Source organism: Heterocephalus glaber, unplaced genomic scaffold (genome assembly GCF_053883595.1).
Source record: "Heterocephalus glaber isolate CG9 unplaced genomic scaffold, H.glaber_assembly_v1.0 deba00000071, whole genome shotgun sequence".
In the NCBI taxonomy this organism is placed as follows: domain Eukaryota; kingdom Metazoa; phylum Chordata; class Mammalia; order Rodentia; family Bathyergidae; genus Heterocephalus; species Heterocephalus glaber.
In genome coordinates, this window is record NW_028258137.1 from 1536386 (window position 1) to 1563832 (window position 27447).

The 27447-nt window shown below is 47.5% G+C and overlaps 1 protein-coding gene across 2 annotated transcripts in view; it reads left to right on the forward strand.

The window, feature by feature from the left end:
- The first annotated feature begins 6 nt into the window (after positions 1 to 6).
- The window catches only part of Usp10 (ubiquitin specific peptidase 10), a 62665-nt gene continuing 35224 nt past the window's right edge, over positions 7 to 27447 (forward strand). For both annotated transcript variants that reach the window (XM_004842724.3, XM_087198442.1), the window contains exon 1: positions 7 to 133. In XM_004842724.3, coding sequence (XP_004842781.3) covers positions 113 to 133 — 21 coding nt within the window. In that variant the 5' untranslated portion in view covers positions 7 to 112. The remainder of the gene's footprint in view (positions 134 to 27447) is intronic.

Consider the following 27447-nt stretch of genomic DNA (forward strand, 5'->3'; position numbering starts at 1 on the left):
GTGCGCAAGCGCGGCGGCCGACGCGAGCGTCTGTGCGGCGAGAAGATGGCGGCGGCGGGGAACGCGGCGTGAGGAGCCGGAGCAGCGCCGAGTCCCATTGAAACGGGGCGCCATGGCCCTCCACGGCCCGCAGGTAGCCAGACCGTGCTCCGGCCGCCTGGCCCGAGCTCCTGGCGGCGGGCGGGATGGCGGGGGTTGGGATGTGGGTATGCTGCAGGCCTAGGCCCCTGCCGCGCCCCTCGCTGCTGCTCGAGCGCCGCCCGCCGGAGGCCTCGGGGTCCCAGGGCGGCGGGGAGAGGTTCCGCGTCCTGCGGGCAGCGGCTGAGGCCGGACACGCGCGGGCCGGGGCGGGGGCCGCGGGATCGGGTGCAGGCGCCTCACGCCCCCGGACGCTCAGGCCGCGTCTCCACGCGGGGTGGCGCGGTGCCTGGCGTTCAGCCGAGTCGCGGAGCTGCAGCCTGAGGCTGCCGTGCTGGAGAAAACTCTAGACGACTCGGGGGCCGCACTCGCACGTGCACTGGTGACAGCGTTCGCGCAGATGCGCCGGGAGACCGGACCGGGCAGGCACTCAGGCCTCAGGGTCCTCTAAGGCAGCCCCCGGGCAGAGGAGCCGCCGGGGAGGCGCTGCGAGTGGAGTGGAGCTCCCGCGTCTTCCCCTCCCCAGATCGCAAGGGTTCTGGAGGAAAGTCCGCATCATGCGGTTATTATTACTAGTCGGGTTTGCCTTACTGTAGGTTTGTGGACGTCGAATCCCTAGAAACTGTTGCACACTCTTATATACTGGAGAAATAAAGTAGCTATTTGGAAAACTGGTGGCGGGTAAAACTAACCTTTCACACGTACATTGTTTTTTTGTTGTTGTCAGGGCAGATAAAGCTAACCTGATCAGATGTCTTCTAAATAATGATTTTAATATCTAGCTAATGCATGTTATGAAATCTAAAACTCGAAAGCAACTTTTAAAAATTTAGGTCTTACAGGAAATTACAACGTTATTAAATTTGTGGTACTTAACCTTAGTTTGCATACGAAGGTCTCCTGTCTTTGTTCACTTGTACATTTACTTAAGTGTTTAGTGTAGAGGGGTTTTTTTGGATCAGAAAGGCATTTAGTAGTTGTTGAAAACTTTTTACAAATGTGTTACTGAGAGATTTTTTCTTTTGAGATTTTTGCTTAGCTTTTTAATTAGCTTATTTTATTGCTATAAACAAGTATAACAGTCTGTGAACTAATTTGCGATTGTGAGATGAAGAAAGCATTTTTAGGCATAATTCACCTTATTTAATAAGCACAAGTTACAAAGAAAAGTGGTTTGAAATGTTAATGGTGATAATATGTACATTTTATGTAATTGTAATTTCTTTTGTGTTGATTGTCCCAGTATTTATTTTATACAACCATATTGCATATACACATTTTTAGAAAATTAGGTTTTGCCAAATGTTAGCTGAACATTATTAACAGCACTTTGTGTTTAGTTATTTAGAGTGTGATTGGAAATGTTTTTAAAGTCTAGCATGGAGAAGGGAGCAAAGAAAATAGTTTAGTTTCTCACAGTTTTACTCTTAAAATAATATTGAAAATATAATCGAATCATATATGACAAACTTGGCTCTTTTTTTTTGAAACAGGGCTGATTATATAGTCCAGGCTGGCCCTGAATTCACTGTGTAGCCTAGGCTGGCCTCCATTCCTGGCAGTTGTGGTGTCTCAGCCTTCTGAGTGCTGAGATTACAAGCCATGCCACCTGGCCTGGCTGGGCCTGAGCATTTTAATAAACTTGTGTTATCCGGTTGCACGGCGTCTGCTAAATGTCTTGCAGTGTGCCTCTCTATCTCTTTTCTGTCTTCCTTCTTACTGGGGGTTGAACCCGAGGCTTTGGCACTGATCTATATCTCTTAAAGTTTATTTTGAGACAGAGTCTTGCTAAATCACCTAGACTGGACTCAAACTGGGGGGCTGCCTGTCTCAGACTCCCAGAGTGCTGGGAAAACAGGCTTGTGCCACCACACTTGGCCAGGTCTTGTTAGTCTTTTTTTTTTTTTTTTTTTTTTTGGTACCAGGGATCGAACTTGGGACCTTGCGCTTGCGAGGCAGGCGCTGGAACCACTGAGCTAAATCCCCGGCCCAAGTCTTGTTAGTCTTAACAGGGCCTGATTAATTCTCCAAGCATTGACTCTACTGTGTGCTCAGTGCAGTGATGTGCAGCCTGCTTGTTCACTGTTGGAAAACAAGGTAATAGTAGGCCGTTTTGTCTGGACACAGGGCCTCACTGTGCAGCCCAGGCCGGCCTTGTCCTCCCAGTGCTGTGATTATAGATGTGCACCCAGCTGGCCTCTGAAGGCCCCATTTTAGGGTTAACTTGCTAAGGTTATAATTTGCAAATTTTATTGTTTCCATATTATTAGAAATGATCAGTTGAGTCCCATTCCCAGGGCTGAAGTGCTGTGGTAAAAACTGGTAAGGAGCTGGGCATGGTGGCTCACACCCTAACTCAAGCTACTTGGAAACGAGGCAGGAGGATCACAAGTTCCTGGCCAGCCTGGACAACTTAGTGAGACCCCTTTTCCAAAAATACAGGGCCGGGGGTGTGGCTCATTGGTACAGTGCCCTGGGTTACATCCTCAGCACCACATGGAAATAAAACCCCCCAAGTATTTCAGATGCCCTTCTCTTTCATCATTCTACACTTGATCTTAGCCAAAAGGCCGAGAAGCGATTCTTTCATCATTCTAACCAACACAAGTGGTGGTCTTTGGCAGTTGAAATGTCACTACATTGCTAATTTATGAGGATTTTTTTCTTTTTTTTTGGTCAGAAGGGAACTCATTAAATGATTTGGGATAATAAATTTGGAGCTACCAGTTTTGCCTTATGCTTGGGAAACTAGTTGAGATCATTGAAGTCATTTACAATCTTTTTTTGTTTTTTTTTTGTTACGGGGATCAGACTCAGGACCTTTCACTTGGGAAGCAGGCGATGGAACCACTGAGCTAAATCCCCGGCTCAAAGTCATTTACAGTCATTGCAGGCTCCACAAGACTGCTTCCTGCACCCACGTTGGGTGTCAGCGCACTGGGTTCTGTCCTCTCTTTCCCCAGACGCCCCTTCTGTGCGGGTTTCAGTGGAGTGTTACTGTGTCATTGGATGGCTAAGCCATGGCTCAGCTTGGTCCTCAGGAGACACCAGTGAGCAGCTGAAGGAAATGATTGGAAACAATGACAGGATCATTGGAGACAGTGTTCTTTTTTTTTTTTTGGTACCGGAGATCGAACTTAGGTCTTTGCGCCTGCACAGCAGGCTGCAAAACCACTGAGTTAAATCCCCAGCCCTTGGAGACAATCTTCTTTTCTATAGTGACAGTAAAATATTTAAACAGGTCACAAGACCATGTATAATACTAAAAATAAAGGTCTGCGAGCTGGTGGTCATCGAGTGGCTTCCTGAGCTCAGCTGGGCAGGGCCGCTGTGTCCGGGGCCCCATTCACACTCCTCAGCCTGGCTCAGGGCTGCATAGCACCTGAGCCCCACCAGGTCCTGAGCCCTTCTCCAGGGAAGATGTTAGCACACGCGTATCAGCTTCTTTGTGCAGGGCTAATGGGATTTAAACAGCAGTTTTTCTGGGGAAACTCGGGGAAAGGGGTTCCAGAGCTTGGTAATGGTCGAGTGCCAGCCCTAAGTGGCATGTTTACTTTGTGCTGCACTGAGAACACTGTAGGGCTCAAGTCATTGAGAAAAGTTGTATCCTCTGCACTCGGATCCGTAACGTCAGGGTTACTGTTGTGCTGTACAGATTTCGGGTATGCAAGTACATGCTGCTAACAGGTGTGGGCTGTCAGGTGGCACAGTGAATGTGGTTGCGAGGACACTTCTCACCAGTGTGTACTGAGTTGTGAAGAGTAGTACTCTGGGGACCTGCTTTGGAATTTGCAGTTAGGCTGTTTCATCACTGTTTCCTCTCACAGGCGTGAGAGTCACTGTCTCCAATGAAACTCAGTTCTGTTTGAAGTGGAATTTGCTGGCCTTGGGCTATTGGATCACTGCCATTCGTCACTGTAGTGCCCTGCAGCAGTGTAGATGTTCACTTCCAAAGACATGCCTGTGCTTGGCCTGCGGGTCTCCCAGAAGGCCCTTCTGTCCGCTTCTGTCAGTGCAGGTTGGGTGGCCTAGCCTGGGATGGAAAGGGGCCCAGTGGGCTTGCTTTTAGGGCTTGTTTCAAGGGCCAGAGCCTATAATGTGGTACAAGTCTGGATGCAGAGCCTGTGGGTGCAGGCTTTCCCGAGCCCTTGTCTTCTGCTGTTGGAGAGCTCCTGGGCAGTGACCTCTCTCATCTGCAGACCTGGGAGGCTAGAAGCAGCCTGCCCCACCACGCCCTGCCCCAGAGGCCCTGTCTGGCAATGAGAAGGTGGGTGATGCCCCAGCCGCCCCTGTTCTTGTGCGGACCCTCATGGCTTGCCTTCTGCCCTCAGTTCGCTTTCTTGGCATCTGCTCATGGGCCACGCTGAGCCATGCCGCTGCCTTCAAGGGTCTCATGCCTGTGAAAGGCAGGTGCTCCCGCTCTTGCACTGCCGTGCCTGCTGTTAGACCTGGCCGCCCCATCTTCTTCATTTCTGTTGTGTATGGACATAGCGATAGGCCCTTGCTTTTTTCTGGTAAAGTAGTTGTAAAATTATCAGAAGGTTTACTGTGATAGTTCAAAACTATATTCTCATAGGAACTATTCTGAAAAAAATGTTTGTATGTGAATCGAGTAATATTGGATGGATTAGGTGTGCTTTGCTGTGAGAAACTGGATATAGAGAAAAACAAGCATTAAAACTGCACAAAACATAGGCTAGACTGTTGCCCAGTGGTAGAGTGCTAGTCTAGCAAGTAGGCCTTGGGTTCCATGCCCTATAGGAGGGAAAAAAAGAAAAAGCTGAGCATGGTGGCCCAAACCTGTCATCCCAGTACTCGGGAGGCTGAGGCAGGAGGATTGCAAGTTTGAGCCCAGCCCGGGCAGTTTGAAATGCAGCCTGTCTCAAAATAAAAAGGGCTGAGGGTGAAGATCAGTTGAAGGCCCTGGGTCCAATTCCCATTGCCACCCAAGCAAACAACGACAAAAGCCCAGGCCACATTTAGACCTGCTACCCTTGGCACTTTGGCTGGGGTGGGAGAGGAACTACCTTGTGACTAGCTCACCCAGGCCCTTGGGTCTCTGAGGTCTGGCTGGGTGAGGCGTGGGCGGGCAGCTTTACATTCACAGGGATGGAAGTTTACCATCGCTGTAAGCACTGCTGTAAGCACCCCTGTAAGCACTGCGAGGACTTTCATGTTTTCAATACGGAGTAGCCGTGATGCACGCATGTAATCCCAGCACTCAGGAGGCTGAGGCAGGAGGAGCACCCTGAGTTTGAGGCCAGCCTGGGCTACATAGCGGGGCCCTGTCTCAAAACAAAAACATGGAATAAAGTCAAATTTACGTTTTGCAAGCCATGGACCTTATGAACTAGAAGTGGCCTAAGGAGTTAAGTTTGCATTGTTTAATTGTTCTCACATAAACACAGTAATGTCCTTTGCTGCAGATACGAGCAATACATTTGAATTTTATTGTATTAATTTAAATTTGGGACCAATTGTGAATATATTTGGTATTCTCATAGCTGTCAAGAGGCTTTCTAGCACCCCCCCCCTTTAGCATTTTTCCTTTATGAGGCAGGCAGTTTATAACTCAGAAGCAAAGCAAGGCTTCTCCTAAGAGACTTCTATCCTATATCATTAAAATACGTACTTGGCGGGTGAGGGATTTAGCTCAGTGGCGCCTTGCCTGCCTCACAAGTGCAAGGTCCTGAGTTTGATCCCCGTACCAAAAAAAAAAAGTACTTGGCCAGACATGGTGGTATATACCTATAATCCCAGCACTTGGGGGGCTGATGCAGGCGGATCTTGAGTTGGAGATCATCCTGGGCTATATAGGCAGTTAGTTCAGAGACAGGGTGAGCTACATAGAGAGACCTTGTCTCAAAAAATCAGAACCAAAAGCACATACTTTCCCTATTCTTTTTTTTTTCTTTTTTGAGCCAGGGTCTTGCTATATATTTCAGGTGGGCCTTGAACTCACTATGTACCTCTCAGGCCTGCCTCAAACTCAGAATGATCCTCCTCCCTCAGCTACCCTTGTCTGAGATTACAGGGGTGCATCACCATGCTAGGCTTCTCCTTGTACTTTTTTTTTTGGTACCGGGGATCAAACTTGGGTCCTTGTGCTTGGGCAGCAGGTGGCGAAACCACTGAGCTAAATCCCTGGCCCCTCTCCTTGTTCTTTTACAAGATGTCAGCCTTTTTTCTTTTCATGGGGAATGTTGAGGCTTTGAAGTAAATAGAACAGAGCTTAGAAATAAAGTTTAATTTTAGTTTTTGGAGTTTCTTGCACAATGCTGTGAAAATACAATTTCTTGATATAAAAATTTTTTTTTTTGGTACTGCAAATCAAACTCAGGGCCTCTTGCTTGCCAGGCAGGCACTGTGTTGCTGAGCTACATTCCTGGCCCTCTTGATGTAATTTTTTGTCATGCTTCTGGGATCAAACCCAGGACCTGCAACACACTAGGAATATGCTCTGCTGCTGGGCTACACCCCAGCCTGTCTCTCGATAATGTCTTTAAATTTTTTAAGACTATTTTTTAGACTAGCAAAATTGAGAGGAAGATGCATTTTCCAGATACCCCCCTTCTCTTGATATTTTAAGTAATAATTTTTCTTAGCTGGCTGCCAAGACCATGTATGTTGAAGACCCGAAATAGGCCTTCTGGATAGATCTGATTGTCATATTTACCCTAAACACTGTTGCAGTGATTAGCACTTGCAGACTGCTGCACTGTGTACAGACTGCGCGTCTGTACAGTGCCGCGGTTTGACTCTGAGGGAGCCTGTAGTGTGTGGTCACCACCATCACAGAGCGAATAGGGTGAGGGACACCAGGGCACATCCAGGACTTAGAGCAGGGCTGGCGACGTGTAGAGCCTGTGCCTTTTCTCCTTTGCTGAGTTGCTTTCTGGAAGAGACAGTAAAGGACACAGGGTTTGTACTGTGATTTCCTTGAAGTGGTTTCTAAGTGAACATCTGTCAAGTGGAGGGATGAATAAAAGACTTAAATGTTTAAAGACTAAGGTTACTATTACTCAGTCCTGTGTGGGGTACATTTTGATAAAAGTCCTTCCTGATTTTATTCTTAATTGAAAAATAAAGACAGCCGGGGATTTAGCTCAGTGGTTTCACTGCCTGCTGAGCAAGCACAAGGACCTGAGTTTGATCCCCGGTACCAAAAAAAACAACAAAAAAAAAAACCAAGAAAAAAGACATAACTATTTGTAAATCATGCAAACAATACAGAACATTTGGAGTAGAGAGAATCAGTTGTTCTCTGACAGCCCTGACTCCCCCGCCCCGCCTGCCCGATGTGGCTCTGCTGCGTTTGGTTGTCCCTGTCCTGCTCTTCCACAGTCTGTGCTGACAGCCTCTGCCTGGGGCTGTTCAGATGAGTCTTGTTTTCAGAATGCCTACGCCATTTACCCAAATGGACAGATACTCTTGAGGTTAAAGGCTTGTGAGTGGCAGGAATACAGAGGGTGTGGAAATGCCATCAAGACATTTCTGAGTAATAAAATGTTATTTAAATAATTAACAGTTGGTGGGGATTTAGCTCAGTGGCACTGCCCGGCACCTGGCTCGTACGTGGGAGGTCCTGAGTTTGATCCCCGGTACCAAAAAAAAAATTGTGACAGTTTTTTTCAAAGACTCTCAACCCCGTGGCTGAGTTAACAAATCTGACCTCAAACTTGCAGTCCTCCTGCCTTAGCCTCCCAGAGTGCTGGGATTACAGGTGTGACCACCATGCCGGGTATCTGCTCTGATGCTTTTTTTTTTCCCCTTCTGTACTAGGGATTGAACTCAGGACCTTGTGCTTGCCAGGCAGGTGCAGCACCACTGAGCTACATCCGAGGTCTGCTCTGATGTTTGTATTGGACAAGAAGGTGATTCCCATTCAAAGTTTGTTTTTTTTTTAAGAGTCATTGAACCTTTGCTAGCAAGCTCTCTACCACTATCCCATTGAGTTATATCCCTAGCCCCCGCCCCCCAATTATTTTGATTTTGAGACAGGGCCTCACTAAATTAGGCTGGCCTTCAACTTGAGATCTGCCTGCCTCAGCCTTCTAAATAGCTGAGATTACATGTTTGCAATACTGCTCTCAGTCCCTTCCAAATTCTTTTAAGTCCATTCCCTAAAGTGCCCGAAGGAAGGAACTTTTATTGGTTGGAAAGATTGATAGATCATGTGATGTTTCTCTGTCTTCTCCACAGCCATGTTTTCTTCCCTCACTTTGATTATGTCAAAGTGCTGCAGTGGCACAAAATATATTGCCCAACTCAGGTCCCTCCCCATGTTTAACCACCTCTGGCTGTGGCACATGCAGGTCAGGTGAGGTCTTCAAGGGTAGCATTCTATTTTGTGTGGAATTTATTTTAACTGTTTAAAGAAAGACTTTTTCATGGCTGTGCATTAGGAATATAGAGTCAGAAAGAGTTCTTATGCTTCAGTAGTTCATTAAAGTAGTAGGGAGAGAAACAGGCCAGTGGGTGTGTGAATCCAGTTCTAGGGTGGTAGTTCCTGTGTGAACAACATGGTCAAAAAGTCATTCAGTGGCTTGTCCATCCATCCGTCCATCTGTCCGTCTGTCCATCCATCCATCTGCCCATCTGTCCATCCATCCAGTAGTTCCTTCAGGGCTTTGAGGGTGGAGTGATGAGGAAAACCAGGCTTTGTTTCTCATGCGAACTTATGGTCTGGCAAGGTGAACCATTGCTGATCCTGTAATCACAGAGACGCGTTCCACACTCAGAAATATGTTCTGAAGGAAGGAAGGAAGTGCCACTTGCTAGTGTACTCCAGGGAAGAAGAGAGGCACTTCCCTGGGAGAGTGTGCTCGTTGGTGCCAGGTCTTGGGGCTGGAGGGGACTGTGGTGCTGCAGAGTGCTCAGGAGAACCTCTGTGTCTCTAGCTCTGGGCTGGAGGGGAGGGCCAGGCTGGGTTGGTCCTGATCCAAGAAAGACTCGGAAGAGTGGATGGCACAGCATTTTCGAGTTGGCAGTCAGATTGCAGTTTGGGATGGTTCTGTGCCAAACACAGGCTGGACTCCAGGAAGGTCACAGTGTATCAGGAGACCAGCGAGGAGGATTCTTGAACTTCTAAACTGGTTGTGTATGGCGTGGTGAGCAGCTGGGAGCTGTCTCTTATAGAAAGGTGACACTTGGGCAGAGTCTTGTGGGCGGAGCCCTGGAGGAGAGTGTGCAGGGGAGCGGGTGTCTCCCGGTCTCCTCATTCGCCTGCGGAGCGTTTGGGAAGCAGAGACCAGTTTGGGCTGAAATGCTGCACGCTGCACGAGTGAAGTATGAGACTGGAGGTGGACAGGAGCGGTCGGGAGCCTTGAGAGATAAGTTTTCACCTGTTTGCAGGTGGGGCTCTGTGGGAAACCACAGATTGGAGGAGCCAGGCTGGTTGTGGGGCTCTTACTGCGTGAAATGATTGTGAAGGGGTCTGATTGGGGTCTTTGGTGAGTTGTCAGGTGCTTGCTTTTTCAGACCCTCTTCTAGATCGAGAATCTGTGCTGCTCACCTTAGTACCTCTGACGTCTCGATTCCCATAACTTTGAGGAAAGAAAGTAGGGCATTTCTTTTGATGATTTCTAGATTGATGCAAGGTAAGTGGCCCTTGCATGTCCTCCGGGGTAATTGGATGAGTAGATAGGGAAGGTGGGGTTTTTTTGTACTGGGGATCGAACTCCAGTCCTTGGGCTTGCAGGGCAGGTGGCGGAACCACTGAGCTAAATCCCCGGCCCTGCGGTGTTTTGAGACATTATCCCTCTTTGTTTTTTGGAAATCAGAATACCTTAAAGGTAAGAATTTCTTCTCTGTTTTCTTTTTGTTTTAATTTTAAAATTGTTTATTTATTTATTTATTTTGGTACCAGGGATTGAACTTGGGTCCTTGCGCTTGTGAGGCAGGTGGCAGAACCACTGAGCTAAATCTCAGGCCCTATTTGGTTTTTTTGAGTCAGGGTCTTGCTGTGCAGTTCGGTCAGGCCTCAAGCTTGTGGTGATCCTCCTGCTTCCACCTCCTGAGCGCCTCCCCTGACTATTGTTCTAGAAAACAGTGTTAAGAAAAGTGTATCCCTGTAATATCCCATGACTCTGAGATGATTTCTGTTAATATTTTAAAATGTTTCAGTACTTTCGGAAGTAAATTTTTTAAAAATTGGAGTCATTGTATATAACTTTTAATGTGAGGTCCTTGGGCACTGTGGCCAGCATCAGCATTGGCACCCATGTCCTGAGTAAGAGGCTTGGGAACCGCACCCCAGGTCAGTGCTGGAACAACTCCCAGGTTACCTCATCCGGACGGAAGTTCCAGGGCCTCCGTGTGGCTCTGGGTACAGCTTCTTTCCTCTAACCTGCTGAGTCCTTTCCTCAGGAATAGGGATAAGTGAGCTGTATTTCAGTCAAAATGTTTTAAAGTCTCCAGTCTAGATTAGCAGTGAACAACAGCAACAAAAGTATATAGGGTAGGGCCGGGGATTTAGCTCAGTGGTTCCGCTGCCTGCCTTGCAAGCGGAAAGTCCCAAGTTTGATCCCTGGTACCAAAAAAAAAAAAGTATATAGGCTTATCCCTCTGGGTGATCTGTGATTTAACACTGAGTGGAGCTGTGGAACGGTTGTAAGCAGAACCAGTGTGAGAAACCTGAGTTTGCCTGTTGAAATCCAACATGCTGGTTCTTCAGCGTGGGATTTCAATTGTTTGAAGTTAATTAGGTAATTGATTAATGAATTCTTTTTCAGCAAATATTTATCTACCACTTGCTTTCTGTCCGGGCCTTGTTGGGGTTTATAAGTTGCAAAGCACGTTAAAAAACAAACACAGATTTGTTCCCTAGGCCTAGCTAGTTGGTCGCTCTGTCCTCATCTTGAGTAGGACCCCAGACCTCACCCTCGCTCACGGTGACCATGACATTGCAACTAACCTTTCCTGGAGCCTTGTGGTCACCGTCTCCAAGGATGTGTGCACAGCACTAAGCCAGTTTGCCATCACATTCTCACCCCCTTTTTTGTTGCTTATGCTGGATTTGTCAGCTAAGGAATTCTCCTCTCTGTGTTTTCACAAATTGGTGCTAAAGTGATTGCTCTTGGTCCCACTTTGCTTCCTAACTCTGCTCTTCCCTGCCATGATGACACTGTAAATTTATGCCAGGAGTGCAGACTTCCGTCTTCATCTGGGATTATAGTTCTAGTCAGTGAGGAAAGAGAAGCTCTTTTCTTGTTTTGAAAAGTGTTCTCTCCAGTTTTGACTGGCAGCTTCTTTGGGGAATGTGGCTTGAACTGGGCCCCCAACAACCCTACAGCAGTAGCCTGGCATTCACTAGTCTTGGACCCACTTGCTGTGTTTGCCAGGGCACCTGTTAGATGTATTAGCTTTCTTTTTTCTTTGGTACGGGGATCGAACTCGACCTTGTGCTTGTGTGGCAGGCACTGTGCTGCTAAGCTAAATCCCTGGCCCTATTAGTTTTCTTTTTTTTTTGGTACCAGGGATCCAACCTTGTGCTTGTGAGGCAGGTGAGGAAGGCAATGAAACCACTGAGCTCTTTTTAAAATGGACACAAAGTAAAGTACATCATTGTTTTGTTTCTTTGAAGTGGCTTCTTTTTAATCACTTTTGTATGAAGAAGGGAAAGGAATCCCATGAATTGGGTGTGCCTGGCTTCACCTTTGCCTCCGGTCCTGTGGACTTCAGCTCCCCATGCACCCTGTCTGGCTTTAGCTGCTGGTGCTGGCCCTGCCTCAGAGATGGGGCATGCGCCAGGCAAGCAGCTGTGGACAAGCCTGAGGGATCCCTGGCCTTCGGGGTCTGGTTGGTGGGCAGGGAGTATTCTGGAGTCTGGCGTGGTCTAGCTCCTGCAGCATCCCATCTGCCCAGCACAGTGGGCATGCAGGGGTTTGCCCAGCATGTGAGCTGCTTGACACAGGGACCAGGGGAAGGGAGTAACAGACATTTGGCTGTCTCCAGGTCTGTTTCTAGGAATAAGGGTCAGGACCATGGCTTGCACAGCTGTGGGGGACAGCGAGGCTTCTGTGGGAACTTGCAGTGGTGTGAGCTGATGAAGAGGTGACTGCTTTCTGTGCGCATTCTGTATTAAGGGCAGCTCTCTGTCCTGTGAGGTGCCTTGAAGCCAGGTGATAAGTTCCTTAGACTGATTCCTCTGGCTGTTTCTTTCTTTTTTTTTTTTTTTTTTTTGGTACCAGGGATCAAACTCGGCACCTTGTTCTTGCAAGGGAGGCGCCAGAACTACTGAGCTAAATCCCCGGCCCAAAGGCTTGTGTGAAGGTGGCCACACAGATTTCTGTGTAAGACTCCAATGCCCTGCTCAGAAGCTGGCCACTGACTTTTTCTTTTTGTGGTACCGGGAATCGAACTCGGGTCCTTGCGCTTGCAGGGCAGGTGGTGGAACCACTGAGCTAAATCCCTGACCCCCTCTGGCTGTTTCTCCACAGTGTAGACCTGAGATCTGAGGCAGGTGCTCTAGGAGAGGGTGTCAGTGCTGGAGCCCTTGTGGGTCCAGCTGGTGGCACAGTAGTGGTCTGAGCTGACCTGGCTGGAGCAAGTGCAGTTAGCTCTGCATCTGGACCACGGAGTTGTCGCCTTCCAGCGAGCAGCCCGATCACACCAGTGGTAGCGTGCTGTTCATTTGCCCTCACCCTTGGCGCTGTAGGTAGCTGGGTCATCATTCTACTGGTTGTGTCCTGAGCTCAGCTGTGTGCCAGGGCCGACGCAGGAACAAGTCTGCAGCGTGTGGCTTCTCAGGGAGCCCTTAGCAGCCTGTCCACTGCACGCTGCTCACACTTGCTGCCCTCTTGCCTTGCTTTCTCTAGAGTGTGTACCGCCTTCTGCACCCTGTGATCTCTTGTGCTACCACAGGTTTTCCTTTGTTGTTTGCCTGCCCATAATGTGTTTAATGAGGGCAGGGATTTTTGTTTGTTCTGTCCACCACTATGGTGCCAGGCCTAGAGAAGCTAAGTGCAGTACTTTTTCATTCATTTGCTTTTGTGCTGCTGGGGCGCCCAGCCCATAGTAAGTATTTATGGTCGAATAAGCTTAAGAAAGCTATACCACAGTTGGTGTTTCCAGAAGCCCCACGTGAGTCAGGTATAGGAAGGAGGTTAGATAAATGCCTCACGGTCCACATCCAGAGCGAGTGTGTGCACACTCCTGTTGTCCCACCACCCTGGGAGGCTGAGGCCCAGCCTGGACAGCTCTCTAGAGGCCTGGTCCCAAACCAAAGGGGCTGGGGATGGAGCTCTGTGTGGAAATCCCTGGGTCATTTCCCAGCACCCACAACAAAGACAAAAAGCCAGAGTGAGTAGTGCCTTAGGAGAGTCCTGGGGAGAGGGAACCTTAGCTCAGGTTTGTTAGGAAGATGGTGCACCCAGCCGAGCCTCTCTCTGTGCACACCTCAACGAGAGAGGCTCGAGCCGGGCTCAGGCCCAACTCAGGTGGAGCAGGGGCACTCTGGACAGTGAGCCATCCCAGGGAGGCTGGAGGGAGCGCCGGTGGGCCCTTGAGAAGTGAGGTGGGTGGTATCCAGTGCGGGGCGGGGGGGGGGGGGCTCAGTCCCCTGTCCTTGGAGTGATGCCTTTCCTCGGTAACAAGAGGGGGCTGTACCACACGTATTTAGGGAAGTGTCTTCCCTCACTTTTGTATTGTGAATATTTTTCTATCAAATGTTTTCCTTCAGGGTTTTTTTGTTTTGTTTTGGTTTGGGTTTTTGAGATCAGGTCTTGCTGTGTAGTTCAGACTGGGCTTGAGCTTGCAGTGATCCTCCTGCCTCAGTCTCCCAGGTGCTGGGATTGCAGGTGTGAGTCACCACACCTGGCTCTTCAGTATTACTTTTAAGGACTGCAGAGTACTCACAAATTTATTTTAGTTTCACGTGCTAAAAACAGATGTCTGGGATGTTTTGCATTCATCTTTTAGTTGTCTCAGAATTATTTCACAGAATATTAAGACATCATTGTAAACTGAAATTTATTATTTGTGGAGTAAAGGGAGGGCTATATTTTGCTAAATGATATTAACAAAGTAAACAATCAAAAACAAGTTATACATATGAAATACTTGAAAAATAGGGGGTTCCATTTTTGAAATACTCCAGGGTGCCAGGGATTTAGCTCAGTGGCTCCGCCGCCTGCCTTGAAAGCACAAGGTCCCAAGTTCAATCCCCAGTACCAAAACCAAACCAAACAAAACTCCACTGGGTGTGTTGGCGCATGCCTGTAATCCTAGCCCGTGGGAGGCTGAGGCAGGGGAATGACTGAGTTTGAGGCCAGCCTGGGGTACTTTCTTAGCAAGACTCTTTCTAAAAACCAAAACAAAGAAACAAAAACTCAGTGAAATGCCTTGTGTTTGGTGAAGGCTATTTTAACTACCACTATAGATATTGAGGAAGTAAGCAAAGCATTCCTCCCCTGAGTATGGCAGTAACTCAGGTGTGAGAAACAGTAGGAGCACCTTAGAAGATGTAATTAAGTCCTGAATTACGAGGTGCATTTGGGAAGTTCTAGTGGTAACTTAGAAAATGGACGTGGCCCAGATGCCAGCTTTGAGAAGGCAGGAAGATTTGGACAAATGGTATGAGGTTAGATTTCACATTAACCTGATCTTGCTTGTGTGGTCCTCAGGCTGCTGCTGCTGAACTGTGTTAGATGCTTTAAAATAAAACAACCCTGGTTTCTCTCTGGGGACTTATTGGCTCATGAAACTAGAATTCCAGAGGTAGGTCAGCTTCCGAGCTGGTTTGGTTTAACCGTTTAGTGGTGTCTTTGAGGACCTGATTCTTCTCATCTTTTTACCTCTCTTATGCTGGCTTTAGCAGTTAGCGGCTTCACCACTCTTTGCAGCCTCCATCACACCAGCCAGCCAGAGCAGGAGGTGAGCATGTGTCCTAGCCCCCTAAGTGGCAGGTGTCCTGAGCTTTGTGCACTTTGGGTCCCTCTTGGTTTTCTTTCTTTCTTTCTTTTTTTTTTTGAGACAGGGTCTCACGATGTAGTTTAGGCTAGCCTCAGACTTCCTGCCTCAGCCTCTCGTGCTGGGATTACGGGCGTGTGCTGCCACGCTCAGCTAGGAACCCCCTTGAAGTGAGCCACATGGCTGGGAAGGACTGCCGGTGGCGCCCTCTGCCCCTTGACTTGGGTGACCGCTGTACGGCTAGGGGGAGGGGAGGCGGCTGCACTCCAGCACCACCCCTCCCCCGTCCTTGCTCCTCAGCTCCTCAACGAGGCGTCCTGTGTGGTGATGCCTTGCATTGGCTCCAGTCCTCCTCAGCGGTTACTGCTGCTGTTCTGTGTGTGCCTTGAGCCAGTCCCTGCTCCAATCCTGGCCTTCCCATTTTCTGATGGCTTTTCTGAATCTCAAGGGTTTTTACCCTCATCATTCAGTTAGTAGGTGTTTATTAGATTCTACATTTTGTGCTTCCTTGAATGAGATCCAGAACAGACACAGGTCCGTCCTGTAGGTGGTGAGAGTGAGTGTGGGTATGAACAGTGCTCCACAGAAGTAGAGCGTGGGAGGCTTCCTGAGCAGGGATGCCTAGATTGAGTCTTGTGTGCGAGGTGTGCGTTTGTGAGCACGTGTGCTGTCTGCTGAGGTGTGAAGCGGAGTAGTGAGTAGGTGGAGAAACTGTGACCTCAGGTGCCCTAAGAGATGGGCTGGGTGGGGAGACTCCCTCTATGCTATGTGCCTTACAAGTAGGAGTCACCGATGTCCTTCCTGCTCTGTACCCATTGTCCCAGAGTCATCAGTGGGGATCTTGTCGCTTTGAAATGTACCCCAGGTTTGGGTGGATATGTGTTCAGCAGCTCTCTGATAGCAGTGTGCCAGGTAATATGCTCACCTTAGAAGGACCCTAGGGTCACACAAGGTAGAGCATAGTTACACTTCTCAAGTTTAAAAACTGTCAAGAACTAGATGTTTGGGCTGGGATGTAGCTCAGGGCAGAGTGCTAGGATGACGTGCGGGAAGCCCTAGCTAGGTTCCATGTCTGGCAACTCCTCCCCCAGAAGGAGCCAGCTGGAGGTTAATAGGCACTTGAGGGTTGAATAGGTCTGGGGTGGGCCCGGAGAGCTGCACACCTCGCAGATTACGCCATCCTGGTGACCATACCCTCCAGAAGCAGGTAGTGCAGGGCTCTGGGAACTTATGGTCTGACATCATATTCCAAAATGCTGTGTGTAGTGCATTTTTCAGGTAGTAGGCCTAATTCTTTTATGTCTGCCACCACCCAAAAATGATTAGGAATTATTGTCTTTTAGAAAATGGTGTGAGACGTGTATTAACTGCCTTTGACATAGTTTCTAGTGGTGGCAAACCTAGGCACACGGCAGGCGGCAAGCTGTTTGTATCATTGAAAGCTCTAAAAGGCTCTCTCCCCATCACTGGTCTAGACCATGTTAGACTTTGAGGATGCTGTAGATCTCTGTCCTCCTTCCCCTCCCCCTTTCCAGTTCTCTGAAGGGAGGAACGTTGCTTTAACGTCTTACATGTACAGAGGACTGTAATATTGATTATGCCCAAGGCAGCTGTGAAGAGTCAGCCCCACCACTGGTTGTTTATAGCAGTGAGTCTGGCTGAAGCCTATGTGCCGAGGTCAGGCTAACTCGCACCCAAATTACGTTCCCACCACTAAACCTTCAGACTAGAAGGACAGTGTTGTAATTACAACCATATATTTTGTCTATTCTGTTCCTAATTTGAGAATGCTTTGTCTTGTCCTTTATGAGCCTTGTTTACGTTAATTTCCATAGAAACTGCACATAGCTTGCCTTTACCCCAATTGATTGTCAATAAAAGTCAGTGCCTGATACTGGCCCAGCGCCTTTGTCAGTTGCACCGGCATTGGTTGTCCTGGGCGTCGCCGCCCCCCCCCCCTTTTTCTCCTGGATCTGTCTTCTCTTAGTGTATTCATTTCTCAGGCCTGCGTGGTGTACTGGGCGGGTGGGTACTGGAACCTAACTGAAGGGGTCTCCAGGATGCATGTCTTTTAAAAATTCTTTTTCAGCCTTTGGTGTTGAGCATATGTCTGGTGTGGTGACAAACCGTGTAGGTTCATTAACCATTCTGTCAGCACTTGGGAGTCTGGCCAGGGCTGGGCATTTCTCTAGGTAGCTGCTGCACATGTCAGGTGTGGGAGGTGTAAGCAGAGCTTGGGCTGCATGGGTCCCGTCCGCGGGACTGAAGAGGAGATGGATCTGTTGTTTGACTTTTTAAGTGAACTTACTGAGTTCTAATACATCGTCAGAAAGCTGCTTCTCTTGCCTGTGATCTGTAGAGATGTTTTTCTTTAGTCTTCAATTGCAGGTGATTTTGGTATGGATTAATTAATTATATTCTTTTCTTTTTTTTTTCTTCTCGGTACTAAGGTTCAAACTCAGGACCTTGTGCTTGCAAGGCAGGTGAGGCACCACTGAGCTAAATCCCTGGCCCTGGATTAATTAATTATAATCCTTATTTCAGTTTATTCAGTTGCTGCTGTACTTTTTTTTTTTTTTCTTTTTGGTGCTAGGGAAAGAACTCAGAACCTTGAGCTTCCAAGGCATGTGCAGCACTGCTGAGCTAAATCCCCAGCCCAGTTGCTGTTGTTCTTGCCAAATATATTCTGGAAAATTTGATATTTCACTGAGACTGTCCCAGCAATTTGGGATTTGTGATTGTCTTAGCATATTTGGAATGGAAAGAGTATACAATTCAAGACATTTTCAAAGTTTCTCACCCAAGAGATTGGAAGAAAAACATAGTGTGCCATTGACACAGTGTAGAGGCTTGTTTTGAGACAGTAGTGACCCTTTAAGGTTAGACTAGAATATAAATGTGAAAGTGTTGTGGGTTTGACGGTTTGAAAGATGGAACTGGAATATAATTGAGCAGTCCAAGCTGAAGAGTTGAGTTTGGAATTAGTCATCGTGGTGGAAGCTGCGAGGGTAGGTCGGCTGCACGCCTGCGTGCCAGCCCAGAAGAGGTTAGGTGGCTGGGTAAGGGACCGACTCGGGTGCTGTGGAGTTGCGGAAGCCACCAGAGGGAAGGGCATGTGTGCAGGTGGTCTTGTCTCTAATGCTTTAGGGAGAATGACAGGCGTGGGAAAACAAGAGTGACCTTGGATTGGGAGGTTATTTTTAGAAAGGGCATTGGTGGGTGTCCAGGTGAGATCTCAGTGAATAGAAGCAAGTAGGGAATGAATTCATTTACAAACGAAGTCTTTTGTGCAAAAGACAGTCCTGAAAAGTTGCATGGGAGTTTTACTGTCAAATTATTTCTAGTTGTATTGTAGTTTCTCTTCAGATTGACATTTAGCTTTGATATTCTTTGTCTTTGTTAAATTGTTATTTGCAACCCTTGAGAACCCTAAGAGAGTTCACATCTTATTATTTTTTTTCTCCATACCAGAAATCAAACTCGGGACCTTGTGCTTGCCAGGCAGGCACTATGCCGCTGAGCTACATCTCTAGCCCAAGAGTTCACATTTTTTTTTTGGAACCAGGGATCAAACTCAGGTCCTTGTGCTTGGGAGGCAGGCGGCAGAACCACTGAGCTAAATCCCCAGCCCTAAGAGTTCACATTTTAAAGATGTCTTTTTGGATGTTGCTCATCAGCTTATAGAGTGAATAATTATCTCGGATTGCTTTCTAATTTCTTTTTGTTTTGGGGCATAACTGGATAGAGAGTGGTTCTGTTCCCCTTCCTGCTTTTGGCTTTGCTTCTCCTACTCACCCCAGGCCCTGTCGGGACAGCTTTCTTCTAGGTGGGTCAAGGAAACACCCCTGCCCAGCATTCTGAGTCTGACTGCCAGCTGCAATCCGCTGGCCTGGGTGAGGCCTGGCTTCTGCCTCAGCCCCTGACCCAGGCCTGCTGCAGGGCTAGCTGGGGCTGCTCGGCTAGGGTTGTGCATGGTCCCGGCAGGCTCCTGCCCTGGTGCTGACCTCCTCCCCAGCCAGGTGGTCACCACGTGGGTCAGGCCTGCTGCTTCTGTACAGAAAAGTCTTGAGAGCTGATGGGGTGAGAGCCCTGCCCTCCCGGGTGGGAGTTCAACTCCTGAGATCCACATACTCACCTGAAGGCCCACTTCCTGAAGTCCCAGGTTACATTTTTATGCTACACTATTCTCTTTTTTTGGGGGGGGGGTACCGGGGATCGAACTCGGGTCCTTGTGCTTGCGCAGCAGGCGGTGAAACCACTGAGCTAAATCCCTGGCCCTATTCTCTTCTTTAAAAATATTTTGTATGCAGATATTTATTTTTAGGGGTTGGGTTTGATGCAATTAAATAATCATTTCAATCTCAGTTTTATTGGTTTGGACTCTGGTTCCATTCAGCTCATTATAAATGAAATCCTTATGAATTAAAAAAGGATTTAAGTGAGAATAGTGAATTTAAATTAATAAAGAACAGAGTACGGGGGGGGGGGTCCTTAGGTCAGTGGTTCCACTGCCTGTCTCAGAAGTGCAAGGACCCGAGTTCGATCCCCGGTACCAAAAATAAAACAAAACAGAAAAGAATGGAGTACAAACCGCTGTGTTATACTTTGGCCAGTAAGCTAAACATGCAGAATTAAAACCTGTGAAAGACATTTTTCATCAGATCATTAGGTGAAAAATTGAGAAAGTATATGACGAACTGTTTCCTTAGGGATTTGGGCAGAACACAGCTATCCGAACCCTTTTTTTGCATTCTTTTATTTTCTGCAAACAGTGATTTTGCAGCTTTTTACTTTTTTGACTGACCCATCTAATAAAACTTTGTTTTCATTAACAACCAAAGCAGGGCCGGGGATTTAGCTCAGTGGTTCCACTGCCTACCCTGCAAGCTCAAGGACCGGAGTTTGATCCCCGGTACCAAAAAAACCCCACAAAACAACCAAGGCAGCTTATTAAAGCAAAAATGCTATGTGGACTTATTTCACAAATTGGAAGGGGAGGGAACTAACTATATGTAACAGCTCTTACTGGTACTGCCCATTAGGCAGCTCTGGATTTCCAAGGTATTGAAAGAGGCCGCTGGCAATGCCAACACTTCAGAAGGAAATCATTTATGTCATCAGACTTCTGTGTTCATGGGTGCCCTTCAAAATGAAGCTCTGCTTTGGCCATGTGCTTTCCTTTCTGGCAGGTACCTTTCAGGAGCCACGCTTGTTGGCTTGGCTCCAGCATATTTTATTAAGTGACAGGTCTTGTAAAATAGATGGCACTTACAAGTATCTGTTCTCTTAGCATTGTTCAGTGAAACACTAAGGTTTTGCTTCAGTGTTTTGTCAGTAGTTGTCTGTGTGTGGTGTCGGGTTGGAGGACATGGGGAGCGGGTCTCCAAGGCAGTCAGGGCTGAGCCAAGCAGGTGTGATTTGAGATGGCTGAGTGATGAAGGGACACAGGCTTAACAGTGTGTGGGCACCACTGATGTGAGGCAGGTAGCAGAATACAAATACGGTGTACAACATTTTTAGGTGTCTTTAAACCAAGCAATGCAAAGTCTTTTAAAAATCTCAATATGTGGATGCTTACTAGTTCACAGATTTCAGAATTCTACTTATGTGAAAATGAAAGATTAAAATTGCTCCATGGCATTTGATTTTATTTATTTATTTTGGGGGGGGGTACCGGGGATCGAACTCTGGTCCTTGCGCCTGCGCAGCAGGCGGCTAAACCACTGAGCTAAATCCTTGGCCCCTTGATTTTATTTTTGAGGCAGAGTCTCTATTTTGCAGATCTTTCTGCCTCAGTCTCCTGAATAGCTGGGATTACAGGTATGCACCACCTCCCTCCCACCTCCCTGTTATTTTTAAACTCTAAAAGCTGCCTCATCCACCTTGCCTGTCCATCAGTCGTTTTTAAAAAAACCTTTCTGAAGTATAATTTGACTCAATAAATATATCCATTTTAATGATCACCACACTCAGTGCCTAAAAAGTTGCTTCATTACTCTTTATCATGAAGCCCTACCTCTATCCAGGCAGCCAGTGAGGTCACTGCCCCTTCAGCTCGGGTCTGAGCACAGACAGAACTGTTTCTGCTATGGCTTCTTTTTTTATTCGTCTTCGATTTCTTTTTCATTTCCTTTTCTTCTCTCTTAAGATTGGCATCAAGGGGCCAGGGATTTAGCTCAGTGGTTCCGGGACTTGCCTTGCAAGCTCAAAGTCCTGAGTTTGATCCCCAGTACCAAAGGAAAAAAAAAAAAAAAAAAGATGGGCATTAAGGTGATTGTAACAGATATGAAAATAGGAGGAATCTTGAACCCCCACTAGGGCTGTCCAGAAAGTGTTTCCTCATTCACTTCCTACCCTTACCAGCTGCTCTGCTCCCTGTGAAGAAAACTCTTTATAGAAAGGAAGGCCTTGGATAATGAAAGTCCTTGTAGTGTCCTGTTCAGTACACGTGGAACAAGTTAAAACTTAACTCTCATTCAGTAATTTAGCTCAACCATAAACACAGGCCTGGTAAGCTGGTAAAATTGGGTATCTAAGTGAATCATCTTTTCTACTTCGGAGATGCAGTCTGTGGAAACCAAGTTTAGCTCAGAATCTCCAAGAAAGCACTGAAAGAATGCAGCCAGCCATTTAAAAACTGCATTTTAGAAGGTGAGAGGATCCCTTTTTGGCAGGACAATAGCAGTCCAAGGAAACACACGGATAGGGAGAGCAGACCGAAGTCTGCAGTGCTTGGTTCCGAGCAGGAGAGGTGCTGTCCAGGAGTGGCACTGTGACGGGATTTGTCCACTTTGTCTCTTCTTTCCAAGACCCTCTCTGTACCAGGAAAGTGAAGCAGAAATCTCCAGGAGCTCAGTCAGTGGAGGAACATAACTTTCCTTTGTCTGCTTTTGCAACTGCTGTTCACTTGCATTGTGCCAAAGCTGTAGCTGTCCCGACCCCTGTGTTTATTTAAAGATTCATTCTCACTCTCTCCCACAGTGCAGTGTGGATAGTTGGCACTCAGTAAATCCTGCTGTGCACTGACCATTTGCAGTGTCTTCAGAGCCCCAGGCCCACATGCAGCGCTTTCCAGAGCTGAAAGCACAGTTCGACTGTTCAGTCAGTTAGCATCCATCCCGTGCTGTGCTGTGAGCAGTAACTTCTCTTTTGAGCCACATACTGACCTGTTTTTCTCTTCTTTTATTTTATTGAAACACTCACCTGCCGTGCTATTTCAGTGGGTTTTAGTATATTCACAATTGTGCAGTTATCACCAGCCAACTATCACCATGTCTTATCATCCCTGAAAAACTCCATGTCTATTGGCAGTTGTTCCCCACTGTCCCTGTCCCCTAGCCCAGGCACCTCCAGCCTGCTTCCTGTCTCTGTGGATTGGCCCCTTTGGACCGATCCTTTGCAGCTGGCTTCTTTCAGTTAGCAGCTTGCCGGCCAGGTTCATCGAGCAGCGCACGTTCCATCTGATGACAGTTCCAAATCTGTGTCTTAATCCTTGTCACGACCAGGAGGTCCTTTTGGAACTGGGAAGAACTCTAGAGGTTGTCCATTACATCTTCATTTTATAGTTGAATTAACACTTTCATCTCAAACCAGTTTAGACTCCTTGTTTCCTCACGCCTCCCAAAAGGAGGTACTCAACATCAGCAGGAAGCGAGAGGAGAATCATGTGCTCTCTTAGAGTGGGACCTGGTCACACTCCTTGCACCACGCCTGGTGTTGGGTCTGAGGATGGGAGATTATTCTAGAGCTTGGTGATGGCTGTCCACCCACATGCAGAGTATGACCTGAGTGCCTCACAGCCAGCTCTCCTATTGCCATCAGCCGTTTTGAAGGCAAAGAGCGTGAATTTATTTTATTTTATTTTATTTTTTGGTACCGGAAGTCGAATTCGGGACCTTGCACTTGCAAAGCAGGCTCCAGAACCACTGAGCTAAATCCCTGGCAAAGAGCGTGAATTTAGAGGCAGCCTGCATATTTATTTATTTGAGTTTCTAGAGATGAATAAAGGGCTCAGCGTGCTGTGCTCTGTCGCCCCCTAGTGCCACGCTGCCGCAGTCGTCTTCGCTTTCCTGTGGCTCCCTTAGGTCTGCAGAGTAGAGGTGCGGAAGTGCAGGCCGGGGTAGACCTCTCCCTCCCCTTCCGTGGGCGGGGAGTGAAGAATTTCTTTCCGAGTGCACTTTGCTTTTCAGCTAGTACAGCCGCTGGTGTGTCCTGTTTTGCCCAGCCCCTTCCCCAGGACCCTTTAATACTGAGATGACCCCAGTTTCCTCCAGAAGATGACGCCAAAAGTGGCCCGGGCAACCTATGCTTTGGCCAGGTGTCTTTTGTTGCATCCCATCTGTGCAGTGTGCCTGCTCTGTCTTTCCTGAAGTGTGTGTTTCTGGGGATTGAACCCAGAGGTCCTCTTCCCCCAGCTACATCCCCAGCGCTTTTCATTTTTTATTGTAAGTTTTGCGACAGATCTCACTGGGTAGCCCACGCTGGCCTCAAACTTAGGATCCTCCCACCTCAGCCTCCCGAGGAGCCAGTTACAGGTATGTGCCGCTGCACCTGTGTAAGTGTTTCCTTCTTGTCCTTTCTGGAAGGGTCAGGAAATAAACAGATGAACAGCGAGAGTCTTGAAGGCAGGGAGCGGGGACGGGGATGGGGATGGGGATGGACTCAGCTTTGCTCCCAGTGCCGGTGGGCAGCAGCTGCCCCGATGAGCACTGAAGGCAGTGCAGATGCCGGGCCCTGGTGGCACAGTCCCGACTGTGACTGCTGACGTGCACTGTGAGGTCACAGCACATGCCAAAGGCCCACTCGATGCTGATTTCTTGTTCTGTCTGTCTGTCTGTCTTGTCCTGGGGATTGAACCCAAAGCCTTTGCACTGAGCTACATCTCCAGGCTCTGTGTGTGTGTGTGTGTGTGTGTGTGTGTGTGTGTGTGTGTGTGTGTGTGTGTTTTGGAGACAGAGCCTTACTAACTTGCTGAGTTCCTCAGTCTGAGCTATAACTTGTGATCCTCCTGCATCAGCCTCCTGGAGTGCTGGACTTACAGACATGTGCCACAACACCTGACTGATGGTGCTTTCTTGTTCAGCCCTTTGACTAATAATTCTTCCAGCTCTGGTGAGGCTTGCATAGGGTCCAGAGTGTTTCCCTGCGTTTACAGCATGTGACAGAGCAGTAGTTACTGCTGGCAGTGTATACACTCTGCTGGTTGCAGAGGCCTTTAGGTGCTCTTGTATCCTTTATGGCAACCACACATGGCCTCGGCCCTGCGGTGCACTTTGGAAAGGCCAGAAAGCCTGGCCTTTGCAGTTCCCTGTGCTAACTTCATTGTCTTTTTTTTTTTTTGGTACCAGGGATCGAGCTCAGGACCTTGCGCCAACTTCATTGTCTTATGTTTTATCTCTGGCCTGTAGGTCAAAACTAACTTGTTATTAGTGGCGTCTCCTTCCTCACTAGATTACAAATCCTGCGTCGTTGGGTACCAGTCTTTTTCATCTTTATTTTATGCAAACACCTACAATATTTTCCCCCACACATAACAGACTACAGGCTTTAACATAAATTTATTAACCCTCCAGAGAAAGGAAAATATTTTACTCTAAGTAGAGAGGTGAATGTGATTTTCAGTTTTGTTTTGCTTTTTAATGATGCTAGGGATTGAACCTTGGCCCTTGGGCATGCTTAGCTTTCTCTTTGTTTGGAAATAATTTTCAAGTTTACAAAAGCTGTAGAAAGAAAAATAGCTCTTACCCAGATTGGTCTGATACCACCCACCTGTTTAGTCCCTTAGTTCTGTAAACAAGACACAGGTGGAGTGGACACCTGCTGAGCGGCACTGGCACACCTGGTTCCTGAGCTCGGAGGCTGGATTCTGTGCGCCATGACCTTTCCCCCAGACCTGGGCTTGTGGGTCTCCCGAGAACGGGGCCGTTCTCTCACATGGCACAGCCACACTGTAGTCACTGTCTTCAGACGTTCGCACTGTGACCAGTGCCTCCCTCCTGCCGCCTGTCCTGTCCGAATCTGATGCTGTCATCAACCTTGTGATGTCCTTTCCAGCAGAGCTCCACCCCGTGCAGCACAGATCCCAGCAGGGAGTGGATTGAGTGTCCACTTCAGTTTTCTATGATTGATGCTATTCATGTGAATGGGTCTGCATGCCCTTCCCTACCCCACCCTGTGACAGTCCTCATTTGGCCAAACACATACACTTTCTTCTTTTCTTTGGTGCAGCTGGGGGTGGAAGGGAGGGCCTCTTCCATGCCTTTTCCATGCTGGGCAAATGTTCTGCCACTGAGCCAGGCCCCTAGCCCCTAAAATAATAATTTTTTTTTTTTTTGTAGTGCTGGTGATCAAACCTTTAAAATAATTTTTGTTTGAAAGCACAGAAAGCTTGTAGTGAAGTTGGTAAAACCTGAACTTTCTTTTTTTTTATTTGAGATAGGGTCTCACTGTGTTCCCAGCTTGCCTTGAACTCATTATTCCAGGCTGGCCTCAGACTTGGGATCATCCTCCTGCCTCAGCCTCCTGAGTGCTGAGATTACAGGTGTGTACCACTATGCCCTGCAAACTGAACTTTTTTTGGTACCCGGGATCGAACTGGGGACCTTGCACTGGCAAGGCAGGCAGCGGAACCACTGAGCTAAATCCTCAGCCCTAGCTGAATTTTTTTGGTACCAGGGATTGAACTCGGGTCCTTGGCTTGCAAGGCAGGCGGCGGAATCACTGAGCTAAATCCCCCGCCCAAGCCTCAATTGTTCTCCATGTTGGTTCCTTGCTGTGTTGGCTCCTGGAGGGCTGGCACCTTAAGGGAGGTCCTGTCTACCTGCCAACAAGATATCTAATTAACTTACCTATCTATAATATTCCCCCCTCTGAAGAAGTACCCCTAACTGCTATGAGGGGGCAAAGGACGAAGACAGTTCTGGCTACTTCGAGCTAAAGAGGGTGGTAGTTGTAATCAGCAGTCAGAGTTACTCTACAGAGTCTTATCTAAAGGCCCTCGATAGGTGCCAGGCATTGTCATGTTGGTAGCCATATAGCTTTGAGTCTGGAGGAGACAAAAGCCGAAGAAACAGTTAAGAATATACGGGCTAAATAATAAGGTCAGCTGGACTGCTATGAATATAGCCAACAAAGGTTTGCACTGGAAGTAATAGCCTCCAACAAAGAGGATAAGGAGAAGGTCCAGGGGACTCAGAATCCAAAATAGAAGTCATTACGTAGTTTAGCAGTTATGAGCTGTTTATAAGGTCGACCTAGTGGATCCTGGTAAAAGAAGTCTAGCAGGGCCGGGGATTTAGCTCAGTGGTTCCACTGCCTGCCTCGCCCAAGCGCAAGGTCCCGAGTTTGATCCCCCCCACCAAAAAAAAAGAAGAAGTCTAGCACATTTGTCCTTGGCTCCATTTGTGTGACTGCTTGGAGTTGGCAGCCTCTTTAGATACTGGAATAGTGATTGTAACCTGCTGACTCAGATTCTTTCATTGATAGAGGTTATATATAAGTCTGATACTTTGTCATAAATCTCTCTAGTTTTAGCAAAGATGTAGGATCCTGGAGGAAAGGTTCCTTCATGTCCTGGATTCTTTATTGACCTTGAGGGGCCAGGGCCTAAATATTGGCTGTCCTCTTAGCCCAGTTACTTTTCTAGTTTTGATCTCCAAACTTTAGTTGTTGAACACCCAGAAGAGAAGATCAGTGACTTAAGTATTTCAGTAGGAGCAGTGAGCTTAACTATTATAATTTCATCTGGATGTTAAGCACTTTTAAAATACATTTTATCAACCGTGGTCATTTTAGTAGTTGAATTGAATCCATGTCCATCTTAGTATGGAATAGTCTTTCAGTCAAACACCTCCATCTGATCCCAAGACATTAAATGACATAAAGAAAACTCTCATTTGTTATCCTTAAGTAGGATGCCATCCCTGACCAGTAATCTCAGTGGAAGACCTCCAAAATGATATAGGGGTAAGAGATGTAACTCCCAAACCTACTAGATATCCAAAAAGCGAGTTCGTGTTCTCTAAAATTGAAGAATGAATTCTAGGAACAAGAGAGGTTAAGAGTAGGAAAAATTTATTGGGAGAGGCCTGGGGATGTAGCTCAGTGGTTCTGGCGCCTGCCTCGCAAGCGCAAGGTCCCTAGTTCGATCCCCAGTACCAAAAAAAAAAAAACAATTCCAACAGCCTTTTTAAAAGAGAGCAACAGAACACATTCTAAAATTTATTGGGAGAAAGAAAGCTTCTGCCTGAGACAGAAGGGGGACCGGAAAGTGGGTTGTCCTGATAATGGATAACTTTAAATATAGCATTTCTACTATTAGATAATGGATAACTTTAAATATAGCATTTCTACTATTAGTGTTAAACAAAACAACGTAATTCCTGATTAGCGATTCTCAAC